The sequence below is a fragment of the Leiobunum rupestre genome, chromosome 9 (assembly GCF_980474605.1).
Source record: "Leiobunum rupestre chromosome 9, qqLeiRupe1.1.hap1, whole genome shotgun sequence".
NCBI lineage: Eukaryota > Metazoa > Arthropoda > Arachnida > Opiliones > Sclerosomatidae > Leiobunum > Leiobunum rupestre.
The window spans coordinates 8039201-8066450 of NC_143392.1; the positions used below are offsets into that span (position 1 = coordinate 8039201).

Sequence of the window (27250 nt, forward strand, 5' to 3'; positions counted from 1 at the left end):
TCGAATACTATAACTTTTGAAAAAGCCGCGAAAAATAATAAATAAACCCCTGACAACAGTGACAAGTGACAAGGACTATTAAACTATTGTCTCAGTTGGAAGGAAAAACCGTTTTAATTAGAAATCACTTCGTTTTGTCCCAACTTTTAGTTTTTATTTCGCCGCGTGTTCTATGTTATTTCCAAATATGTGGAAATAAGCGAAAAAAGCTTCGCGGGCCTGCACGAGCTGGTTTTACTTTTAGTTTTCGATACTCCCCAAAATGCATAGGTGGTATAGTTGGCATAATTCCGGCATAGGTCGATTTCCTACCGTAAACATTGCTACTATAGAAAGTAAACCAGGGAGCGGAATCACTATTTATAAGGTATTGTTGTTTTGTATCAGGCATAGCTCTTTTTGCAGATCGGCATTGCTCTGACATAACTTTTCGTATTTTATATATGTATTCTCTGGCATAGCTCCCTAATATCGACCGATGCGACATCGGCCCACGAGAAACGTGGCGGTTTGGATTCGCCGGACTTGGCGCGCGATTCCGAGGGGGATCGAAGTCTTCGCCGAGTAATGTCGCCTGACGGCGACGCGCACTTACTTCGCTCGAGCGCCGGGAGCGCGGCGCCCCCAACCCCATCCTAAAAATTGCTATGGGCCATCTATAACGCAACCTAGAGGACAGCACCAAGCCTTACGCACCAGGTAAAGTCGGGCGTGGAATGTATTCTTTCCCTACGAATCTCGACAAAAAGCTATGCCTGATTCAAAACGACAATGCCTTATAAATAGTGATTCCGCTCCTTGGTTTACTTGCTATAGTAGCAACGTTTACGGTAGGAAATCGAACTATGCCGGAACTATGCCACCTATGCATTTTAGGAAGTAACGTTTTTGACATTCTGCTCGGCCAGGGTCCGAAAATGAGTTCCCATAATTTCGCTTCTTGGTTCGGTTCGGTTCCTACTATTTTTTGGTTCGGTTCCGGTTCCAATTTGTCTTGGTTGGTTCGGTTCCGGTTCCACTTAGTCGGTTCTCGGTTCGGTTCCGGTTCTTAACTGAACCGCGGCAACCCTAAAAACGCCGTGACTCGCTACACGGTGAGAGCTTGAGATTCGGCTTAGGCCTATGCCAAGCGGGTTCACTTCAAAAGTTTTTATTTTAGCTATTTTGAATTTGAAAATGGGAAAATACAGCGTGTATAGTGAGTGTAACAAGTTGGCAAGCCAAAATATACCTCTCCTCGGAAGAATCGTCCCTAGTGGTATTAATTTCTCGAGATGATCCTTAAATATATATCTCCGCAATTCAGAGTTTACTAAAAATGTAATCCCGGTTCAATCTCGCCTGGTATAAAATTTTAATTATAATTAAAATAATTGAGACGTAACAACCGAGTTTAATTTATTCAGAATAATATAAATTAAGTAGTTACAACAGCGAGTTAGACGTACTAAAACATTGCACAATTGAATTTAACCCTATTTACAGAACAAGTTTATCAGTTAAATATAATACGAAGCAAATTTTAATGAAAGAAATATGTACAGAGGGTATTTGTATTTTCTCATTTACGAAATACTTGCCGCATCTTTAACGCTCTGTTATTTCAACACTCGCCCTTGATGAAGATACCGTAGAATAGCTATATTCGACATCTGGTAGTGGACGACTCGTAGACTTCCTGTTGACGTTGTGACACATACCGCGTAAAAAAGACCAATGCCGTCCAATTTCCAATATCATATAATAACTCGCACACCCAAGAAATCAATGACTGCATTAGGAATCGTAGATATCGAAATATCCACACCAAATGTATTAACAAGAAGCAAAAACCTTACCATTAACAAAGCACAGAAAGCCACTTGACTAAACGACAGCTCGTATATCAATAAACGTAAAACCAACGCCACCACATTAATACAACTATATCTAAGTCGATAAGAAAATCCGTAAATAAATTACAAAAAACTAACTAAGTGGACCACCCACGGGCTCTACCCTTTAACCATCTTATCTCTGCTGACTGCGCTAAAACAAGATTTGACCTTTAAAATTTCATACGTAAAAAATGTTGACTTTAAAAAGTATTAATATACTCTTCCGCTAAGGTGAGTTTATAATTTCCAATGAACCATATTATGTATGGTGGTTCTGTGGTAGAACACTCTCCTGTCATACAGGAGGGCTCGGGTTCAATTCCCGCCCGATACTCTCGCAAAATGATAATAAGACGTATACCGTGAACATTTGGTGGAAACCCTGCCATTGAGACGTTTACCGTAACCCTCAGCACTCGGTCCGTACCAAACGTCGAAGTTTATTCACGTGCACTCACAATTCGCAAAAGAAAATTATAATAAACCCAATGACCAAAGAGGGTGCTTTTGGAAAAACCATTTCCCTAATTCCAAAAAACTGCGAACGCAGCGATTACAAGAAACTGCGTACGCTGCGATTTCACTTTGCTCCGAAAATTCGAACGCGTTCGCAGACCGGATAGACAGACACACACACCCACACACCAACAGACACAGTGAAGGTAATACCCCTCCTATTGGAGTTTGTCCCCTCAGAGAGGTAAAAATTACGATAAATCTAAACTTTCTCCCATACCAAAACCCAACAAAATCTTTTGTTGCTGCGCCTTAGAAGGTTTTTGTTAAGTTATAGCTTAAATTAACTGTGATCACTTTGAATTTGATCCACGTCTTGCTTAATGTTAATAAATTCCTGACTGAAAGCGTGGGCTGGCTTGCGATTGTTGTTATAAAGGATCCTTGTGATAAAGCCACGCGGGGCTGCTTTGTATTGTGGTGGAGCGAGGGCGCTACAAAGCTGTTTTGCCAGGATCAAAACTTTTCCCCCCTTTTTCAAGAAACGCCATTCATTTCGTATCCTCTCTTGTATTATCCTTGATTTAATGCGTTGCCTACGATAATAACGTAGCAACGTTTAATGTATACATGGCATATTTCTTAACCGATTTCGACCAAACTACGGATACGTTTATTCCGATGCTGATTAGCCTTGGGTTTAACATTTGTCTCATTTTTAGAAATAAACTTTAAGACCAAAAACCGCCATTTAATTCACCATCACTTTGAAACCAAAATGTGTCATCCAAATCTCGTTTATATAAAAAAAGAAGCGACGCACTCCTCTCACAAAGGTTTGTAGTTAAAGTAGATCAAAGATGGGCACTTGTTTTTCCTATCTATCTTTTTACCTCTCAAAATCATTAAGATGGTACCACTATCACTATCCCGATCAATTTTTTTTAAAACCCCCCAACATTTAAATATCAATATAAAATCTTAGATGAGTAACTTTTCTTTATCAATTTTCTTTCCTTTAAAAATTTTCATATAGCGCACTATCACTATACGATCAATTTTTATGTCAATATCCCAAAAAGTGTAAATATCAAATGAAAATCAAAAATGAGTACTTTTTATCCAATAGATTTTTACCTTTCAAAAATTTTGAGTAAACACCACTATCAAATTCCTATCAATTTTTATCTAATGGTTAAGTCTATATATCAAATCAAAATCAAATGAGTACTTTCTACAAGATCAATTTTGTTTCTTTCAAAAATCTTTACAAGGTACCTCTATTAAATTCCAATCAATTTTTCACTTAAGTCACTTAAGTTTATATATCAAATCAAAATCAAATAGGCACTTTTTTCTCCGAATACCTTAAATAGAAATTTACAACCCTAATCCCTAATCCACCGGAATAATGTGAACTACGGTTTTGGTTTTAGTTTTAGTTTTACTTTGCCCACGGCCAACATCGATGATGCGCTTAAGCGCGAACAGCGCGTCATCAAAGTTGGCCGTGCTTTATACATGCCAAAAATATTTCATTGCACGCGAAATCACGTGACTCTCGTCAAAAGACATGTTTTAGAGGAAGCATGGACGAACTGCCGTATAAAACAAGTCGGCCAAGGCCGTAATATTAGTTCCACATGGATGAATTAATTAATTATTCTCTAAGCCTTGGCGCGTGTCAAAACGTTTAAGCAAAACGTCAGACGTAAGCTTCTTTATCTGTATTCTAAGTTTGAGCTCCGTATCTCAAATCCAATAGGAACTACGAAGAAAATTCGCATACGCTCACTAACCCTTGGCGCGGGTTAAAAGAGTTAAACATAGGGTCAGACTTCAGCTTCGTAACTGTATTAAACGTTTGAGCCCCGTATCTCAAATCCGGTCCAAACTACGAAGAAAATTCGTGTAGGATCTATAAGCCTTGGCGCGTGTTAATATGGTTAAGCATAGTGCCAAACGTAACCACCTTTACCTATATTCGAAGTTGAAGCCCCATATTTCAAATCCAATAGGAACTACGAAAATTATTCATTTTTCTCTAAGCCTTGGCGTTTGTCAAAAGGGTTAAGTATAGCGTGAGACGTAAGCTTCTTTATCTGTTTTCTAAGTTTGGGTTCAGTATCTCAAATCCAATAGGAACTTATCTATTAATAACGCTTTACCCGGGAGATTTTTGGGAACTTTCGTACTCTGCGTAAATCAACGCTCAAAATCGGAAAAGGGGGGCTGTTGCGCCCCCTGTTTACCTCACAGAGCTGAAACGTGCACACAATGAAGAGGTATAGCAGTAATATAGATTAAAAATGAAACGGAATTTAAAAGTCAATCGGATCCAAAATGATAAGACTGCGTAAAAATGCTAATCCTTCGTTAATTTAAAATTAAGTCTGGTAAAATATCCGCAATACCCATCCAAATAACTACATCAAGTTTCAAATCGCACGTGAATAGCGTTAAAATTAGGCCAAAACAAGCTAAGCCTTGGTTAAATTAATATTAAGCTTGGTAAAATATCCGCAATGCCCGTCCTAATAACTACATCAAGTTTCAAAATTATACCTCAAATCGCACGCGAACAGCGTTAAAATTAGGCCACAACAAGCTAAGCCTTGGTTAAATTAAATTTAAGTCTGGTAAAATATCCGCAATGCCCATCCTTATAGCTAAATCCAATTTCAAAGTTATACCTCAAATCGCACGCGAATAACGTAAAAAATAGGCCAAAACCAGCTAAGCCTTGGTTACATAAAAATTAAGTCTGGTAAAATATCCGCAATGTCCATCCTAATAACTACATCAAGTTTCAAAGTTGTACCTCAAATCACACGCGAATAGCGTTGGCCATACACGGCTCCGTTAAGTAAGTGCCACACTTATTTATTACTTCTGGCCATACACGGCTTCGATAAGTAATTGTCACACTTGTTTGTTACTTCTGGCCATGCACGGCTCCGTTAAGCAAGTGTCACACTTATTTGTTACTTCTGGCCAAAAACGGCTTCGATAAGTAAGTGTCACACTTATTTGTTACTTCTGGCCATACGCGGCTTCGATACGTAAATCACGCACTCTAAGTGTCACACTTATTTTTTTCTTCTGGCCATACGCGGCTTCGATAAGTAAGGCAAAAACGAACGTCAGCGGCAATGTGGTTTATGCGGCGCCCAAGGGCCCCTAATTTTTCTAGGGCACCGAAACCTGGCAAACCATTAGAGCTAAAGTAAATACGTAATTTAAAAAAGAAATTAAATTTTTAAGTCACTCAGTTGGGTAATAATCAGCGTGCGTAAATCAACGCCCACAACCGCACATTGTAGAGGTATAGCGGTTATATAGATTAAAACTGAAACGAAATTTAAAAGTCAATCGTATCCAAAATTGTAAGACTGCGTATTTTTTTTAGAAGTGTCTAAGGGGGGTCGGATAGAAGGGGCTGGGAAAGCGCCGCTAACTAAATTTAACCCGTGAAACTTGGTTGTGCAGATAGTGGCAACCATATTAAGCATTCTTAGAAAAAACGGCGGGGTTATGTCACCCCGTTCAAAAGATATGGAAGGTGTTTCAAAGGTGGACGACGACGACGACTACTACGACACTTCACAACATTCTAACGAAAACAATAGTCCCACTCTATCTATATAAATATACAATCATCATGATTGTATATCTATATATATATAAAATCTGATCTATATATAAAATCTGATGTTTGTATATCTATATATATAAAATCTGATGTTTGTATATATTTATATATAAATACATATATATATATATATATATATACATATATATATACATATATATTGGTTTGTTACCTTCTATGCACGCCGAAGATAATTGTCCGATTCGCACAAAATTTGGCCTGTAGCATTGTGGCCCCTGCCGTCAGGTTATAGGGGCGTCTTGAGATTGCTAACCTTCGTAGTTTTTGACCACGGGACCAATAACCGGTGACCGCAAGACCGAAACCCCTGACCTCACGCTGTCAAGAGACGCGGGTATTAAGAGAGACGGGAGTTTATCTCTCTGGCTCTAATTGCCTCACTTAGCTGCTGCATGGCACGACCTTCGACCCTTTTCGCTCGCGTTCGTTCTCTTTTCTCATCCACCCTCCCCTCCCCTCTCTATCTGTGTCACGCAGACACCTTTGCCCGGGCCGTATTCATTCCACGCATACCCATAATACCAACCGATATGACATTTAATTTTAAACGCCCGCAATTTCCAATCAATCTTAGCTTCGCAATGACAATTAATAAAGCGCAAGGACAGTCCCTTAAAAGTTAAAACTGCGGAAAACCCATGCTTTATGTGGCGTGCTCAAGAGTTGGAGCTGCAAATGACCTGTACATACTTACTCCAAACGGAGACACTAAACATTTTGTGTACAAAAACGCTTTATCATAATTACATCTTAAACTAATCAAAGAAATCAAATATATGTTAATATTACAAGATATGATATTCTGCACTATTAACGTTTGCAATTTAAAAATGCCTATTTACTATTTAAAAAATAATTTAATTTGCATATTTAAAGTAAAGTGCATTTTGTTCCCGTTTACTAAACCCCAATTTACTCAACTAGCTGAAAGCACGGCCGGAGGCCGGGCTTCTCAGCTAGTATATATACAGGGTCTTTTTTTTTGCTCGGAAAAGTGTTTTTTTTCAAAAACTATTTATAGTACCGATTTCAAATTTGGAAGGTCAATTCTCTATACCGGGGGACATCAGTTTGAGAAATTTGAGCGTTTTCGGTAATGTTTTTCACCAATTTTGAAAAATTATTTTTCGACCACTAGGTGCGAGATAAAAAATTTCTATTATAAAGTTGTAGGCCGTCATCGAAAACCCTTAAAAATTGTTCACTCGACGAAAAACAATTTATTTATCAGTGAAAATTCGAGCTTGAAAAATTTACAAGTTGGTGAAGCCAAATTACGATTGTTTGAAACGATAATTGAAACCGAATTACCTAATCCAGTTGAAACTTTGGTTAAAAAAACGACCGGATTTAAAAAACACGAGGCTATAGGTCAATCCTAAACATGCATTGGGTATTTAAAGGAAAACTTTGGGAGATTATTATCAGTGTTTGATAATATTTCGAACAATGCCTCGTTATTCAGTAGCTGAGCGTACCGAGATAGTTGCCATTTACTATGGAGAAGCAGCGCAAAACCTTAGAAGAGTGACTGAAATCTTCGCAGAAAGACATCCAAATGGAGCACCATCTGTAAATACAGTAAGACGAGCAATTCACGATTTCAATCAATTTGGTCACTTGCAACCTAGGTTTCGCGGATTGGGTCAACCGGATTTAGACTTCGAGAACAATGTACTCGCGTACTTTGTGGCATATCCTCGTCACAGTTGCGCTAACGCCGCTGCTGATTTGGGTTGTTCTGCAAATCGTGTGTGGAAAATTCTTCGTAAGAATCGCTATCACCCATACAGAGCTACGCTCCACCAAGGACTAATTGACGGAGACCATCAAAGACGTTATGAATTTAGCAACTGGTTACTAAATGCTGTCCAAGAAGATAGACAATTTTTGCGCCATGTTTTGTTCTCCGACGAAGCGTCATTTTCTAGAGATGGGCCCTTTAATCATCAAAACAGCCATCTTTGGTCTGACATCAACCCACATTGGGGTTTTGAATATCATCACCAGGTTCAATTTGAACGGGTCAATGTTTGGGTTGGACTTGTTGGAAACCGTTTGATTGGTCCCTTTTTCCTGCCGACGAACCTCAACGGCCAAAGGTATTTACATTTTCTACAGAACGAACTGAGTGACGCAATCGACGACCTTCCATTGGCTGAAAGACGTCAGTTGTGGTTTCAGCAAGATGGCGCCCCTCCGCATTTTTCCCGGCAAGTAACTGAGCACCTCAACAACGAGTTTCCTGAAAGGTGGATAGGGAGAAATGGTCCAGTGCATTGGCCAGCAAGGTCACCTGACCTAACACCGCTGGATTATTTTCTCTGGGGATTCGTTAAAGCAAAGGTATACGCCACGCCCATTGAAACTAGGGAGGAACTCATTAGACGAATAATCAGTGCTTGCCGAGACGTCACACCAGAAATGGTAGAGAAAGCGTTTGAGAACTTAATTGTCCGCGCACAAACCTGTGTTGCAGCCAATGGTGATATTATTGAAAATGTTTTGAATTTATGTGAATAAAATATCTGCATTTAAAAACCAAACGTGTACATTTTTTCAAGTGTGAAAACTCTACTACGTTTGTATTAGAGTTGTTCCCTTTTCAATTATCGTTTCAAACAATCGTAATTTGGCTTCACCAACTTGTAAATTTTTCAAGCTCGAATTTTCACTGATAAATAAGTTGTTTTTCGTCGAGTGAACAATTTTTAAGGGTTTTCGATGACGGCCTACAACTTTATAATAGAAATTTTTTATCTCGCACCTAGTGGTCGAAAAATAATTTTTCAAAATTGGGTGAAAAACATTACCGAAAACGCTCAAATTTCTCAAACTGATGTCCCCCGGTATAGAGAATTGACCTTCCAAATTTGAAATCGGTACTATAAATAGTTTTTGAAAAAAAACACTTTTCCGAGCAAAAAAAAAGACCCTGTATATAGATGTGGAACTAAAAACAACGGTTTACCGCCCCCCCCCTTTTACGTAAGCAGGAAAATGAAAAAGACTGTTAGCAATCAACTTTTTGACCGAGAGCCGAAGATTTATATTAAATTCAAATCAATTCAATTTAACTTAGTTTTTCGAAACTATCAAAAATTCAGTTTCACCTAACCTACAAAAATTAATCTCGTTTAAATTGTTTTCGGTAGATGGCGACCTCTATCACCTTCAAATAAAATTTTACTTGACCTGTAAAAATGAATATCATTTAAATTTTTTTTCAATAGATGTCGACACGTGTCCTATCCCATTAAAATCAAATTTTCGTAACGATAAATATGCGAAATCACAAATCAATCAATTTTTTTGCGGTATTCTGAAACCTTTCAAAATCAATTTTTCTTTGTAAAGAATTTTTTGTATTAAAAATCATATCAAAATTGATAAAATTTTAAAGAAAATTTCTTAAATCTATAAAAAAAAGTATCAGATTCAAAAAAGATATGATAGTGCCCATCTTTGAAGTAGATATGCTAGTTTTTAAACGTATTGACGTTAATAACAACTCTCTGACGAACGAAAATATCCATCGCGATTGCCACAGTGAAGGGAGGATATGGGAATTAACGTAAAAGTAAACTTTTTACCTTTTTATATAAAGCTGTGTTCAGAATTGTTTTCATACGAAGCTTAACACGAAGCATCCTTTTAGAGAAAACTTCATGACCGATACTTAGCGAAAACTCAATTACAAAATAAAGCAAAGTGTAGAAAATTCCTTTCCAAAGTGGATCATTTTTCTCCGCAAAATCGGTTATTAAACTGAAACGTATAATTCATGGTATTATTTAAATAATATAATTATCCGATGATAATTCAGATATGACAAAATATTTCAGTTGGCGGGCCCAAATTCAGAAGCATAAAACCTTTCTTACTTGTAACAATTGTAAAAATTCTCAGAAGATTACCCCACTTAAATTTGATGAGCCATTCATTATTTTGATTAAGCTTACAATATTTTTTGTAAAACACATCACAAATCACTGTCAAGATCAGTAGCTTAATGTTAAATTTGCCACTTACCGCTGATCAAATAAAACTATTCGACCAGTTTTTCTTATTAACGAAAAATAAGGCTAGCAAATTTAACGAATTTAAGTTATAATACAACCAATGAAAGAAAAGATATGAACGGAATGTAGACAAAAATAAAGCGACTTCATAACTTGTGGTGCGATGTTAAACCAGATTGAAACATTAGAAATAACAGCCAGTGGCGTGTTCACATTCAGACACATTGAAATATTCAATGGCCTAATGGACAATGGAAAAGAAATGTTAACTTAATTTTATAAATTACGAAAAAACTAGTCAAAAACGTATTATATTGTTTCAAATATGTAATTTCAGGTCTAATGACAATCAGAAATTTCAAGAATTTCCCGCTATGCCATTTGTGGTCACAAAAATGTCGAACTTAATAAATAAATATATTTTAGTTTCCCAGCACGTTGTTATTCTTTTTACCAACGGTGGTTCTCGTTTTCTTGTAGAAATGATGGACCAGCTGAACTGCAGCAAAACGTTTAGTTCAATTTCAAACTCAAAACTAGCCAAATAAAATTAACTCACACTATACCATGGCTTACCTGAAAAACTTTTCATCTAAAATTTTCAGAAGCTACTTTCTTGTGTTAGAAAATTTTACTTACAACGGAATTAAGAGTTCACTTGTGTATAAGAGGTCGGAAAAAATATGAATACATAAGCCCCAAAGAAAATAAAAGAGATCCTTTTTCAGAAGAATTCTTAACAAAGTTGAAAATTCCGATTCACTGAAAAAGATTAATGTTCAAAATTGTATAGTATGAATAAATAAATATATACGAAAGAAACCATACCTATCGGTTGTTATTTTTCTACTTGACAATTCCGTAGGTTCCGAAATCCACCACTTGAAAATCTCAGAATTTTCCAAACTTTTATTTGAGATTTGCGAAATTACTCTGCATTTAAGGAATAAAAATGTGACGAAAACACAAAAAGTCTTTAAAACTAAATAGTTGTTGACACAAAAATCATCTTTCTTGTAAAAAACTACTACGAAAATGGCATCACTAGATACAGCGTCACCTGGTGCGGAAACCCATGTCCAGGTCATCCGTCCCCCCCCCCCTCGAGCCATATTTACCAGATGGGTCAGACCATAAAACGACCGGGATAGTTTCTACTGTTGCTTTTTATTTGTTAATAATTACTATTTCGGCTAATGACGATATATCACTGATAAATATAGATTTTAAAAATAGCACTTTCAGTATTCATTTTGGAAAGTAGTAATTGTGTTTATATACAAAAATAAACACTCAAACGAACAGAAATAACTATAATAAGTGTCGAGGTGGCACCCGGTGTGGCTCGCAGCACCGCTCAAATAAGTGATGCGACTGTGCTACGTTAGATTTCGACTAAAATCGGTGATGCTTTTTACTTTAGTTATAAAATTCCAAATTGTTACGGAGATATTATAATCCGAATTTTTCGGAAAACGTCCTGAAAGTTCCGGGTACGAATACCTTTACTCTTCACTGTCGTGAATACTGTGTGATATCATAAACTAAGAACGGGTTTTACCCGTTCTTCGTCTATGGTGATATTGTGTCTGAAAGGACTCACCCATTCATCCAATGAAAGACTAGCTTTGAAAATATTGACGCGTCCTCTTCCGGGGAATCACGCTAAAACAGGAAAATAGAACTGAATTATTCTGAAACTAAAATAATGATAGAGAATAATTTAATATTTAATAATATATTAATAATCTAAAATATACAGGGTCTTTTTTTTTGCTCGGAAAAGTGTTTTTTTTCAAAAACTATTTATAGTACCGATTTCAAATTTGGAAGGTCAATTCTCTATACCGGGGGACATCAGTTTGAGAAATTTGAGCGTTTTCGGTAATGTTTTTCACCAATTTTGAAAAATTATTTTTCGACCACTAGGTGCGAGATAAAAAATTTCTATTATAAAGTTGTAGGCCGTCATCGAAAACCCTTAAAAATTGTTCACTAAACGAAAAACAATTTATTTATCAGTGAAAATTCGAGCTTGAAAAATTTACAAGTTGGTGAAGCCAAATTACGATTGTTTGAAACGATAATTGAAACCGAATTACCTAATCCAGTTGAAACTTTGGTTAAAAAAACGACCGGATTTAAAAAACACGAGGCTATAGGTCAATCCTAAACATGCATTGGGTATTTAAAGGAAAACTTTGGGAGATTATTATCAGTGTTTGATAATATTTCGAACAATGCCTCGTTATTCAGTAGCTGAGCGTACCGAGATAGTTGCCATTTACTATGGAGAAGCAGCGCAAAACCTTAGAAGAGTGACTGAAATCTTCGCAGTAAGACATCCAAATGGAGCACCATCTGTAAATACAGTAAGACGAGCAATTCACGATTTCAATCAATTTGGTCACTTGCAACCTAGGTTTCGCGGATTGGGTCAACCGGATTTAGACTTCGAGAACAATGTACTCGCGTACTTTGTGGCATATCCTCGTCACAGTTGCGCTAACGCCGCTGCTGATTTGGGTTGTTCTGCAAATCGTGTGTGGAAAATTCTTCGTAAGAATCGCTATCACCCATACAGAGCTACGCTCCACCAAGGACTAATTGACGGAGACCATCAAAGACGTTATGAATTTAGCAACTGGTTACTAAATGCTGTCCAAGAAGATAGACAATTTTTGCGCCATGTTTTGTTCTCCGACGAAGCGTCATTTTCTAGAGATGGGCCCTTTAATCATCAAAACAGCCATCTTTGGTCTGACATCAACCCACATTGGGGTTTTGAATATCATCACCAGGTTCAATTTGAACGGGTCAATGTTTGGGTTGGACTTGTTGGAAACCGTTTGATTGGTCCCTTTTTCCTGCCGACGAACCTCAACGGCCAAAGGTATTTACATTTTCTACAGAACGAACTGAGTGACGCAATCGACGACCTTCCATTGGCTGAAAGACGTGAGTTGTGGTTTCAGCAAGATGGCGCCCCTCCGCATTTTTCCCGGCAAGTAACTGAGCACCTCAACAACGAGTTTCCTGAAAGGTGGATAGGGAGAAATGGTCCAGTGCATTGGCCAGCCAGGTCACCTGACCTAACACCGCTGGATTATTTTCTCTGGGGATTCGTTAAAGCAAAGGTATACGCCACGCCCATTGAAACTAGGGAGGAACTCATTAGACGAATAATCAGTGCTTGCCGAGACGTCACACCAGAAATGGTAGAGAAAGCGTTTGAGAACTTAATTGTCCGCGCACAAACCTGTGTTGCAGCCAATGGTGATATTATTGAAAATGTTTTGTAAAAATTTATGTGAATAAAATATCTGCATTTAAAAACCAAACGTGTACATTTTTTCAAGTGTGAAAACTCTACTACGTTTGTATTAGACTTGTTCCCTTTTCAATTATCGTTTCAAACAATCGTAATTTGGCTTCACCAACTTGTAAATTTTTCAAGCTCGAATTTTCACTGATAAATAAGTTGTTTTTCGTCGAGTGAACAATTTTTAAGGGTTTTCGATGACGGCCTACAACTTTATAATAGAAATTTTTTATCTCGCACCTAGTGGTCGAAAAATAATTTTTCAAAATTGGTGAAAAACATTACCGAAAACGCTCAAATTTTTCAAACTGATGTCCCCCGGTATAGAGAATTGACCTTCCAAATTTGAAATCGGTACTATAAATAGTTTTTGAAAAAAAAAACACTTTTCCGAGCAAAAAAAAGACCCTGTATATTATCCTATTCCTTAAATACCAATAAATGGGTTCAATATCCCTACTTAAAAGCTTAGACATTTTTTATGATTTGCGTGAAAGGCGTAAAAGATAAATTTAAAAAAAGACTGGGTAGATACTTTTTATTATTAAATCATCTTTGTCGTAATATTTGTGTTAATTAACACCATAACTAAAGCTTGATTCGTCTGACAAAATATAAATCATAAAGCGAATGATGTGGGAATAAACGTAGCAACGGTTCCTTATTTTATAGGACAAACATCCTTTTACAACACGCAGTAATGATTAAAGCAAATGTTCAACGAATCGCCAAAATAATTATCGTAACCTGATTTAACGCACTTAACTTTACTCTAAACGTAATCTAACCAAACCATAACCTGATATTATGAATCACAGCTTCATCAAATATTTAAAGGAAAAGTCCAGGTTGAGTAAAACTTGGGTCTATTTGAAAGATCATGTTTAAATATACTAAAAAATATCAGTCGTAAAATTGTATCTTTTTTAATGACGAGAAATTAATTTTTAAACGAGCGAAATTTACCGCCAAGCGAGCTGCCATTTTCTTTCGCCGTCCCTCCGCAGACCGCACGTGGAGCAAGCGCGTGCGGGGAACAGAGCGCTGTTAAAGCCTGTTATAGAGCGAACAGCGCGTGATTAAAGTCCTAAAACGTCACCCCGAAACAAAAAATGGCAGATCGCTTGGCGGTAAATTTGGCTCGATTAAAAATTAATTTCTCGTCATTAAAAAAAGATACAATTTTACGACTGATATTTTTGAGTTTATTTAAACATGATCTTTCAAATAGATCCAAGTTTTACCCAACCTGGACTTTTCCTTTAAGAGAAGTAATAGGAAAATCTAAGTCTAGCCTTCGATTCCCGAAATTCAGAGATGTGAAACGCATCCAATGCAATTGCGAAACGTTGCTACGTTTAGTCACTTCTATCGGTTGTGCAGAATTTTGGCGAATGTCCCAGGCTCTGCTTTTAATACATCGAGGCTACAACCTTCAGTGCGTTAAGTTTTTGTTAGTTGATTGCTGTGGTTAGGAATTTACAAGTGACCACAGTACATGAAGTAAATAGTACAGTCATTTTCGCTCAAATTTAGCTAAGCCTAGAACAAATTGATAAATAATTTTTATCTTCGGTTTCTTATATAGTTTTACGTGCTCTCTCCAGTGGAGAAGCGTTTATACCTCTCCCCTTGTGTTCCTTGCCACCATTTTGTACAATGGCGCCCAAAATCTATAAATATACCGATATAGTTTTTGCTATTGGTGCTAGCGCTATGGGAGTGGTCTCAAACGATTGACGATGTGGTGTAGTCGGGTCAGGGCGGGGCAGGGCGTCGCCCCGGTGCTTTTTTCAAAGGCATAGCCCCGCCCCGCCTTGGTTTTTCCTTTTTGCCAGGGCGCGCCCTGCCTCTTTTTTTCCACTTGCCAGGGCGCACCTTGCTTCTATTTCGTAAATCATTTTTCTCGAATAAAGGGTGTGTGAATTTATGATAAATTTTGCCCGCAGAAAAATACCAGAACAATTTCAAATCGTTACCTAGGTACGGCCAACTTCGATCACACTAAAAATCGAAGTTGGATCTACATTTATAGCAGCCGGTACAGCCAAATTCGGTTACGCGCGAAATCGAAGTTGGCCGAACCCAGGTAGCGCCCCGGTTCTTTTTATTTTAGGACTACACCAAATGACGAGGGTCATTTACACATGATAAACCCGTATTCCAAAAAAAATATTTAGTACGATTGTAGACCATTGGACCGAAATCCCATTCGTCCGAATGTACCATTCAACCGAATTCCAATCGACCGAAAACCGCGTTTTGTGCGGTTTTCATTCAATATACCGTTAGTGATACATATTTATATATCGTAGGTTACGTGACGATAGTATATCTAATTTGGACTAAACTATATGTCTTAAATATTTATTATTTCGTACCGACGTGTATTTTTAGACCTTTTTCCCTTGAAATTTGATTTTTTCCAGGTTTAATTTTGGAAAATAACCTTGATAAGACCCGACGTGAAATAGTTGCCTACCATATCTAACCTAACCCAACCCAACCTAACCTAACCCAACCCAACCTAAAACTAACCTAACCCAACCCAACCTGAACTAACCTAACCTAACCTAACCTAACCCAACCTAACCTAACCTAACCTAACCCAACCTGAACTAACCTAACCTAACCTAACCCAACCTGAACTAACCTACCCGAAGTGAAAACGAACCAGATTTAAATTTCCCATTCAACTGAATCCCGCCATATTGGCAGGGTTGGCAAAAAACCGGCTTTTTTTAAAATTGAAAAATCCAGTATGGTTAAATCTGGCTGTAACCGGTGGTTTAAACCGGTTAAAAACATTAATAAAAAATTATCAAATTGCTTATATTAAGCCCTCATTGCTCAAATTTCTCGATTTAAAAATTACGTTTTTGCGCGTGACAGTACCTTTACATTGTGAGGTATAGCAGACTTATTTACCCGCTTTTATACCCTAACATGGCAGCGTATTTTCACTGGCAAAATTAATTTTAAGATCCCCCAATTGCTTATATGTTAGCTCTCATTACTCGCGACAAAAAGTGAAGGTTAAGTTTTGTCAATTTTTCTAATTAATTTCTCAATTTTTTTTATAAAAAAAAAGTGGTTTTAACTATGGATTTTATATGGTGGTTAAATCCGGCTTAAACCAGGGTGGTTTAATCCAGTCTGGCTGGCTCTTGCCAACCCTGCATGTTGGGCTATAAACGAAAATACATTTCGGTTCAATGGGATTCGGTCAAACGGGATTCGGTCCAATAGTATACAACCATTTAGTACCAGGCATATAAACTGAAGCAATGAAAACCTTATCTCATAATCCTAAAGTGTTAAAATAGCTATTTTATATGGTATCTTTTTTCTTGAAGTATGTGTCACAATAGTTCTTTTTATAAAATAACCTTGGCCATCTTGTTGATATGTTGCCTCCCCGCTTCAGCTGTGGATCCGTTTTCTCCCACTAAAGAGTTTATGAACTCATTCTTAGGCATTGGCTGAACTATTCCAGGGCAACATTTCAACAAGTTGGGCAAGCGTAAAGACATTTTATAAAATCAACAATTAACATCATATCTAAGGCTCGTTTCTTCTCACAAAATTTCAATTTTTATCTAGTTGGTCCAGTGAGAGTTCAAGTGTCTAACTGAATGAAATAATTTAGATTATAGATTATATAGATTTCTGGGCTTGATCATTTTTTAGGTCGATTATGATCCAAATATCGGATCCCACCCTGTCATTGTGCCAGGTGCGTGACAACCACAAACGTGGCGCCATCTCTAGACCTATTGCTGATTTATTAATAAGCAACACTAGTGGGATTCTAGAAACTGGCGTCTGATTAATTGCGGTTGAGCAACGACTGTAAAGATGGAGGTTATCACAAAAGTACCTCTGCTTTGACAAGAGTTTAGAGCAGGTTGAATATCTAAAAAAATTAGAGTACAAGCGACTTGACAATAAAACTCACTGTAAATGAAAAACCAAAACTTATATCTAGTAATTTCATTGCACACTTCTTCATAGTTTATTTAAAGATTGCAATGAACTGGTTTGAGTTTTAGTGGGGGCGTTTGAATTTATTTTTTAATTGGGTTCAATGGTTCAATATTTTATCTTTTAAAAAGTTTCATCTTAGAACCATAAAGGTGTCGAAACGGTTGCAAATATTTGAACCATAAACGTTCTATTTAAATTTTTTTCCTTCAGCTATATCAAACTTACCTCCTCCGAATAATGTCCTTCACGTTTCAGATGATGCCACGGCTTATTGTCAGATTTAAATGATAAGACAAACATGAAAACAATGAAAATATATTCACTGAAGCTCAACACGACCTTTGTTCCATCATTTATACAACCCTGAAAATATAAAAGGTTTTCTTGAAAATGAAATCATTCAGGCACAAAATACTAAAGAACTGTCAATTTTCCATCTTCTCATGGGGCTGGTTTTTTCCCTGTTGATTCCCAATCAAACGTTCGGTTTGCAAGCCCATAAGTGTAGGAAAAACAAGTTACTAGGGTCAAATAATGAGGACTAAATGACGATTTTGAGATACAAAAGAATTGGAGCTCTGGGCTCTACGATTTACTTTCTTCGCTGCCTACGTCAATCACGAGCGCTGTTTCTTGGACCTGCGTGAAGTCACACATATTTGAAATCCTAGTTTTCCCGGCTTTTGCTGTAGAAAGTTAAGTTACGTCGTCTGTTAGCGTTTTATCGTTATTTGATGCCCAGACATCCAGTAATAATTAGGTAAGGTAATATTTCTTGATCTAATTTTTAATTGATCTACTGTAACGTGAGAAAGTATAACTTGTTTTTTCATTTAGGAGTGAAAAGGTAGTACAATTGCAATATAATAATTACTACGCCAAGGCTTCACGACGGTGGTACGCATTGTACCTGGTTGCAATGAAAGTGAAAACAAGAGAAATAGAAGAAACCGGACGGAAAATAATGAAACCTCTTTTAGTTTTCACATTGTACCTAAAGACAAAGCGTTCCAAAGAAAATGGATTTGCAGTATTTTTAATAAAAGAGACTGTGATGATATCAGTGAGTACATAAAAGAATTTGCTGCCAACAGAGAATCTAAGGTGTGTTGCCTAAATTTTGCAAAGGAATATTTTATTCTATCATGCTCAAAAAAAACGTCTTCAACCTCCTGCAATACCAACTGTGATTAACAAATATGATATTTCAAGTTTGCGTGATATAAACTCAAACCAAAAAGACTACATCATCATATTTCTTCCCCAAATTCAACTATAAGAAACTGTACAATTGCGGTAATTGGTGGTTATCTTGTAAAGGTGGAAGAGGAGCGTAGAGAATGCTACAACTGTTTAGAAACATTTATTCAGCCAGCTTCAAATGCACCTTGCTGAAGTTAATAGAGGAACAGGACAATGGAGGTTTTAAGTACCCCAGCAGGCTACTTCGCTATTGATAGTCGTAACGGACTTTGTAGAATCTACAGTTAAGATTTTCTATAAAAGTCTCGTGCATTCTACTTATAGTCAAATTGTTTTAGCTCAACACTAAAATGCCACATTTCAGAAAATTTAAAACTTTTAAAACTACCACTCGAAAAATATTTAAGACACAATCATGCTCGCGATACTTCAGATGTCTATGAAATTAAAAAAAATAAACTATAAACCTTTATCCAGAAAGGTTTTAAACAACAATTAAGGATTAAAATGGCTTTCATTTAAATTGCTTAAAATGATTTTTATTATGTGGTGTTTTAAAGTTTCCTCTTAAAAATATGTTATTTTCATAAGAATAGGACTCCAATCGCTAAATAGTCAATACTATAATTTATTTAAGTATTTAAGCTTACACCTCTTCCCGCCTTACCTAATTCAAATTGGGCCAGGGAAGAGAGCCATCTTACGGGAGAGTAGCGGGAAAAAAACAAGACATCGCGTTTCTCTAAAGTCTCCCCCTTCCCAATGAGCGCGCACGGGCCTTCATTAACGTTCGCAGCGTGCGGAGCATGTGGTGACTACTCGACCAATGTAAACCAAGGAGAAGCGTAGCCATATTGTCTGCCTGGGTTTCTTTTGGAAAACAACAACCTCTCCGCCATTGCTAAATTTGTTTCAGTCGGTGATATTTTCCGGCAATTTTATTTTGAATAAATTAAGGTAATTCTTTTATTAAACATATTTTATAAGGTTAACTAACTTTAATACCCGACTTCGCTCGGGGTCTTTTTGATTTGTACGTAATAAAAGTACGGCACCATAATAAAACCGTCTTCAGAAAACTGACGATTCTTCCTAATAACTTTTGGGAGAGCTAACTTTAAGTTTGTTCTTTAATTAGCCGACTGAAAAGCTAAATAAGATTTAAAAGCACAGCAAAACCCGCTAACTTTCAATACGCAAAAGAATACGGGCGAAAAGCAAAACTCGCTAACTTTCAATACGCGGTTTTCCCCGCTAACTTTGCTAACTTTGGAGCCTTTATAATTAAAAATAAAATATAAATAAAAATTATGCCAACGTTATGCAATTACATTTAGAGGGAATAGCTGCTATATACAGAGATATTTGGTCCGAGTTTCGCGTTTTTGTTTGCTCGAAGACCTATCGGTACGAGCTATTAGTAAGTTTTTAAATTTCTTCAAATTTATTTAGGGTTTAGCTTTATTACCCCTATTCATTGTGGACTTATCTACTTATTCGCCAATTTTATCATCCTTTACAATGCAGTCCATAGGTAGTTCCTTTTAACTTAACATATCCAGAGATATATTCTCTGAAGATGCCAGAGTATGGTACGAGGGGTTTGAACTCGAACATTATCCGTTAAACTGGACCCGGCAGCTATTTGAGACATAGTTTGCGGACCGGTTTATGACAAGAGGAAGAGAGGACCAGATCCGAAATGATATTCAATGTACAAAACATCAACCAGGTGAAATGGTCTCCAAATTTCTCATCAAGTTAGAGCAAAAGAATTTGTCGCTTCTGCAACCAATGGCCCAAGGGCAGTTAATAGAGGTGGTAAAGAGAAACGTTTTGCCAATGTACGCCCATCATTTGATTAATTTGAAGGTGACAATATGGGGAAGTTGAGACAATTTCTGTTAAAAATGGAAGTGGAGTTTGGGATACCGCATGGATCGGTACAAACGTCCACCGGAATAGAACAAACTATTTATAATCAGCCTTGCTTTAATTGTGGACAAACAGTTCATCCCCAAAGTATGTGTCCTCAGACAGCTGGGTCACAAGAATCATTGGGAAGATATCGCGCATCTATAAGCAGAGCAGGTCGGTCAACTTATCATCAAACCCATAGAGAGGGTCGGGTCGACTTGAATAAACCCGATTAATCAAGAAGAGCAGGCACAGGGAAACGAATAAGAGGGTTAGATCAAGCAGGGAACCACTCCCTTTTTTTCAAGAATCCTGCTATTATGAGCATGTATTTCCAACAGTCCTTTGGAATCTATCTAACACTGCGTGGTATTACAAAATTGGCTTGTGTCGACACTGGTGCCGCAGCAAGCTTCCTTACGATGAATTTTTGGAAATCCCCACACCAGAGCAACTAGTCTCGAGCTGAAGAGGTGCGACGTTGTCAGTCCTCAAGAGAGCGTCTCCTTTGCGATAAATGTGGTCATCTTGGCCAAAGGTTGTCACTCCGAAAGACGAGTTCTGCTATCTAATGCGCAACGGGTAACCCACCAGCTGGCAAGAATCATACCGTTATGTCAAGATGATGGGGAGTACCAGGCAATAAGTGAAACCTAACACATTTTTCTGAACTCGTCAAAATTTGTTCCTAGTCCCGCGTTTGTTCATTCGTACTGGTTATGGTTTTCATTCGTCTAATTTAGTATTTTTGGTCTTTGTTTTTTCTTTAACCGTGTTACTGTTTGTCAAATTTAAAAGCAAAACCAGAACTTGGTTCTTACAGTAATAGCTCCATGTTAACACAAATTATTCTCATTTTTTGGTATTGAAACTAAATTGTTTCTTTTTTATGCGAGCTAGGAACTTTACTAAAACTTCTTTTTTGTTGTTTTTTTTTTGATGGGGCGAGCCACTGTCAATGAAAGGGGAGAATAAGATGTAAGACTAAAAGGTGGCACCACGGTGCTATGTTCGAGATGGCGCCTTCTGGGGGAGAAAGTTTGGACGAGAGATATTGGAAGAGGAGTGAGGGAGAAAAGACTAGACTGTTGGGGGAGCTTGGACTGGACAGTGGTTCGTGTGTAGGCCCTGCTGTGTGGCAGGGAGTAATCTATATAATAAAGATTTTTCGTTTAAAAGCAACTACAATGCGTTACACTGATACATAAGAGCGTTATGTTATCAAACATTACAACAGCACCATGCTGCCATCTATTATGATAACTTCAAGCGCGATATTTAAACCTTTAAACTAAGGTTTCTTTTATATTCATGTTTTTCAAGAATAAACAAAATCAAATCAAATGATAACAGGAAATTTGTTATAACCAAAAGACTCAGGGTTGATATCTGGGATTTGGGAAGCAGGACTAGTGGATTTCAGCGGCTCCTTTAAGAAAACGTTTCTAACAACGATCCTAATTTTAAGATAGTTTGCTTTTAACCACGAGCGGTGTTTTAGTACAAAGAAGAGATCTCGTTAAGGTTGTCCAAATCATGAGACTCAATAACTACTTCTATTCTTGAATGCCGCTGAGCTCCTACCAAATCAACTGAAATCACCACAGCTAATGCAAATGGTATCTGCAAATTTCCTAAGATTCCAACTAAAAACATTCTTGCGTGTGACCAAACAACGCAAGTTTTCAAGCAAATTGCCGTATAGTAATTACACCAGGATTGTTTTTGTCAATAAATCACTAATGGACAAAGTGAGTTTTTGAACTTCTAACTACATGTAGTTGAATTTGAATACATGTTAACTGAATTACTAGTTCTTAGTTCTGAAAATTACTACGAAATTATTTTATTTATTTAATGTGACTTACTTCGATAAGTTCATCTTTAATGAGTGAGATTAATCTGAGCATTGTCGCGACGGACGCCAACAGCCAAAACGTGAATTGAATTCCGGATGATCGAATGCCATATTTACGAGATAGCATTATTAACATCAGTAATAAAACCTATTCGTAAGAATATGATTAGGGATACATGGGGTCTAGAAAGATAAACTTATTTTACGAGGATCATTTCATTAAAAGGAACAAACTGAAACATCAAAGGGGGGCCCTCCGTAATTTAATTAAATCACCCAATGTGATTGGTAAAACGGTAAAGGTTTCCGCCCAACGCCCATTTTAGTTACCTCTGTGTGTTTAGAAAGCTTTCGGTCAATTGTCATTATGGTTGTATGGTAGTAAGATTAAAAAAAATACTTGCGAAGGTCACTGTTTGGATGATATGTGCCGACAGTTCGTCTGGAGGACAACTTCCAAGAGAAACGACATGCCAAATGTTGCAAGCTGATATAACCACCAGAATGATCGAAACGACCTGTTCAGGGAATCCAAAAATATTGAATAACTAATGGGAATTTTATTGGACTAGTTTGCTTAAGGTAATTGTTGAGGGTACAGTATTCTGTATTGCCCGATAGATAAATCATCGTCTGAAAAACAAATCGGTTTTTGAATTACATGGTTTTTGCATTAAAAAGTTAATGAAATTTTGCCATAAAATCTTATAACAATTTTATAGAATATTTGTATCAGTATCTCTCAAAATAACTGGCATAGGTTACTTAGTTTAGTTTTCAGGCTAAGAAATTACATAAGCTAATTTCATGTTACTTCAACATTTATAAGGTTCTAGGGGGAAATTTTGTGGAATTTATAGATAAAATAACGCCTATGGGCTATCTAAGGTGATTGCAAATTACGATTTTCCCAAATCATAAACCAGAACTGATGTCAATGACGTTTGAGTACACACAATCACCCCGATGTATTAACTGTATTTTGAATATTTAATTTAAATTTGAACAAATTTTCAATCATCTTTTACATTAAATTAACTAACCCAAGAGGGATTTTATAAATTTTTTTTTTTCGAGTTACCAGGTTTTGGAAAAAAAGGTCTCTCGCCACCACCCTCCTACGCATTGTGACCCGCCCATGAATTAACGGCTTTAAAAGTCACTTGATGACTTAGGCCTATGGTGCTGCCTTGGGTATTAGTTCCAATTTTCACTAATATCCATTGACCCATCAAATGACTACATTTTGTTTCATGTGCGTGTGTGCGTGCGTGCGTCCGTCCGTCCGTGCGTGCGTGCGTGCGTGTGTGGGTGGGTGTGGGTGTGCGTGGGGGGACGTAAAGGAATTTTCGTGGTATGAATAGTGTAGCGTTGTACATCAAGAAAAACGGGCCGGATTATAGATCACAGAAATATTTATTTCTTGGTTCTTGTAGTAATCTTTTTAAGTGACTCATGTTAGGAAGATATTTATAAATACTTAAGGTAAAAGCAGAAACTCGCAACATTTTTATATTGTTTGCTGAAATAATCTCATACTAAGCCATATACTTATGAAACCACACGCATACTAATGTTTTCGCATATGCGAGCAGACGAGATAAATCTTGACAGTTCTGAGATTTCCTCCGGCGTATAGATGGTGCTACCATCAGAGTAAAAAAATAAATTATCTCCATCTTTGTCCACCGTTGTCTTGCCCTGCCGTATACGCTTGTTAATGGCGGCACGCAGACTGAGAAATTCAGCTTAAGCGGAAGCGTGTATTAAAAGTTAATAGAGTTTTACATTTACTGTGAACATTTGGTGGAAATGTAGCCATTGGGATGCTAAGACCTTTAACGTAACCCTTAGCACTCGGTCCGTCCCAAAAGCCAATATTCAGTATCAAACAGAGAGCAGAAATACAAAAGCCTTTACACAGAAACTACACGAATTAACACACAAATTACAAGCATTAACACACAAACTACCAGCATTAACACACAAACTAGACGCAATAAAACAAAAAAACTACACGCATTAACACACAGACTACACGCATTAACACACCAATATACACACAAACCCCCCAACATACGTCACATTACAGACTCACAAATTGCACGTACACTCATACTATACCCATGGAAAAAAGGACGGTTTTGGGCAAACACCTTTTCCACAATTTTGAAAATTACGAACGCGGTTCTTAACCTTCGCTCCGATACTGCGAACGCGTTTCCGCAGCCAGACAGACAGACACACACACACACACACCCAGACAGACACTGTGATTGTAAAACCCCTCCTACTGTACATAGTTCCCGCGGAGAGGTAATTAATTAATTATTTTAATATAAAATACGGTCGTGGCCAGGAATCGAGGCTAGGTCATATTTTTAGCAAGCGCATTTGTTTATCGCTGAGCCATTGGCTTTCATGTCGCTGTATTGAAAATAAAAAATATCAGAAGGAAATTCTTACGAGGAGAGGTAAATTTATGCTTGCCCCAACTTGTTACGTGATGTTATGAAATTTGCAAACTTACTATCTTGGAAATATTAAGACCGTTGAATGGAATGTCTCTTCCTTTTGACCTCCGAAAGTGCATTACTTGAAGGGGCGCAAACATCCAAATGAAGGTGGCCGGTATCCACACCAACACAGTGTTCGAGAAGCAGTCTGTGAAGACAGGGTTCGAAGTGTACCATGTCAGGTTGGCGTCCTTTCAATCACAATTTGAGGTTGTTTCGTTTAAAGAAAAGACAGAATAGCTTCATGTTAAAACATGTATCTCTTGAAATTTAAAAATAAACATTTAACGGATATACTATGGCGTTTATAATAGTTTATTTTAACAGGCTCCTGTAAACTAATAGAAAGCAACTCAAATGGTTTTATGACCTTATTTCTTGTAAAAATCGAAGATTTAAATAAATAAATAAAATTCTAGTACCAACTGGAAAAGGACCACGAGCGAAGGCAAGAATGTTAAATATGAACTTAATTAGGTAGATGGTTCAAAAACTGAATTTTTTGGTGAGCTTGCCCCACCAAAACAAAAAAAAACTTAACAGTTTAACGAGGGTTTGGACATATTATTTGTTACAGGGAATTTGCTGATTTTCAAACATTCGAAATTTTATTGAGAATTTTAGGCTGATATCTAAATTTTGAATGTGATTCTGATTTTTTCTCTCGCTACAACCGTTTGCGCTTTCTAGAATAATTCAGAATATTTACTTTATTTACTGATAAATTAACTTAATAATTGATTTTTGATGCCTAATAAGAAAATATATTAATCCTTATTTATGGGGGTGGTTATCAATAAGATCTAGGAAATTATTAATTTGAGGTAATCTACGTAGATGTTAAAGGGACACATATTTTAAGATAATCGAGGTGACTCAAAATAAATCAATTTTTTTAGAAAATCGAAGCTGGTGCCGTTAAGAAATCAATATTTGCCGCAATTTTTGCCAGTAATTATTTTTTTCTTAACGAAATAACAGTTAATATTAAATTATGAAGATCCCTTATAGAAAATAAATAGGCAATAGGCTATAAGCGTGTCGTCATCTCCAATTTCATTATTACAGATTTGTTAATATTTCCTTTTAAACTTACCCAAAATTTTGTTTCACAAAATCCTTCTAAATCCATTTCTATTCAATCAAAATGAATAGCGATCATAGGCGCACTACAGCTCAGAGATACGAAATTTTGGCATCCAGTTACGAAAATAAATCCCTTTTATGTAATCAAAATGCCTTAGGACATCTGTGTTTATCTGTTCAAGTAGAGGGTTTTCATACGTCTGCGTCACAGCCATATTTTTATATTTTTTAAATAAGCAGAGAAGTTTTGATCCAATATAAATAATTGACAGACATTTTAAACATCACTTTTCGACTTAAAAATAATTTATAATAATTTCAATCACGATTTAATCCATTTAATTATTTCTAATAATTCCGATCACTGTTAAATCCATTTAATGATTTCTAATAGTTCGATCACTATTAAATCCATTTAATCATTTCTAATAATTTCAATCGCGAATAAATCCATTCGTAGTAAATCATTTTCATTTTTAAGTTCAAAAATTAAAAAATATTTTTTTGTTTTTGCATCAAAATGGCCAGAAAGATTTTGCCGCTTACTGTTATTTCATAATTCCCATTGTGGGTTTGTTTTTGTACTGACCGAAAATTTTGTTCCACAAAATCCTTGAGTGATAGTCCCAGCTGAATCTCAACGCGAAATGTAAAACCTGCCCTAACTGCGAAGAGCTTGGAAAAGCGCTGTGTGTTTATCTAACAAAGTAGAGGATATTGGTTTTACTCGTACTTTATTTAGTGATTAAAACAGACTTCTCACACCGCGAGGATAAGTCGATGGTCTAACCTCGGTCAGATAGACTGCACACCGATTACGCGTACTCAACACCGTTAAAGGTACAGACTTTAAAAAGCACGGGTGCTCACATTATTACAGTCAAAGGTAACCCCTCGGGATAGGTGCGAGTTAAATTGTGCTACACCTTTATATAAAAATATAGAATTATATCTAAAAACATTTTTTTTAAAACCGATCAATTATAAATTTTATCTACAACCGATCGATAATAAATTTAAACAGAGTTAATCTTACAAAAGAGAGGAAGTGTGATACGTATACAGTCACTAGCCCTACGGGTGGGCCCTCAGCTAGTTGTGTGTTTCGAGGCACTCCACCCCAGTAAGGCCCTCCCTGCCCCTTTTCCCCATGCCAGAATTACCGGGGTTTTCTTTTCCCTCCGGAAAAATAACAAAAAACTCGCCTTTCTCTCTCTTTCCAAACCCCCAGTAGGGCACCCCTCCCCCTTTTCCCGATGCCAGAATTACCGGGGTTCCCTTTTCCCCGCAAACATAACAAAACACTCGCCACTCTCTCTCTTCTAAACCCCCC

At 37.0% G+C, this 27250-nt stretch overlaps 2 protein-coding genes across 4 annotated transcripts in view; both read right to left on the bottom strand.

Annotated features, from left to right (window-relative positions):
- Nucleotides 1-9725, bottom strand: part of LOC149926420 (multidrug resistance-associated protein 1-like) — a 20049-nt gene extending 10324 nt beyond the window's left edge. For all 3 annotated transcript variants that reach the window (XM_090158433.1, XM_090158432.1, XM_090158434.1), the window contains exon 1: nucleotides 9600-9725. In XM_090158433.1, the coding sequence (XP_090014559.1) occupies nucleotides 9600-9656 (57 nt within the window). In that variant the 5' untranslated portion in view covers nucleotides 9657-9725. The remainder of the gene's footprint in view (nucleotides 1-9599) is intronic.
- On the bottom strand, nucleotides 9661-26011 carry LOC149926421 (ATP-binding cassette sub-family C member 1-like). The gene is made up of 10 exons (XM_090157695.1): nucleotides 25928-26011; nucleotides 24846-25022; nucleotides 22720-22833; nucleotides 22326-22463; nucleotides 17563-17700; nucleotides 11632-11693; nucleotides 10857-10961; nucleotides 10668-10790; nucleotides 9715-9774; nucleotides 9661-9670 (listed from the first exon to the last, which is right to left on the bottom strand). Exons 1-10 carry the CDS (start codon nucleotides 25961-25963, stop codon nucleotides 9661-9663), a joined length of 963 nt encoding a protein of 320 aa, XP_090013821.1. The 5' UTR covers nucleotides 25964-26011.
- Nucleotides 26012-27250: the final 1239 nt, after the last annotated feature.

Bases quoted from the DNA above. Each gene is read 5' to 3' on its own strand.
- LOC149926421 (XM_090157695.1), bottom strand. From the start codon at position 25,963: ATGGATTTAGAAGGATTTTGTGAAACAAAATTTTGG. The intron at 22,834-24,845 runs GTAAGTTTGCAA...TTCCCTGAACAG, and splicing joins GTCTTAATATTTCCAAGATA to GTCGTTTCGATCATTCTGGT. The intron at 22,464-22,719 runs GCAAGTATTTTT...TCTTACGAATAG, and splicing joins TCATCCAAACAGTGACCTTC to GTTTTATTACTGATGTTAAT.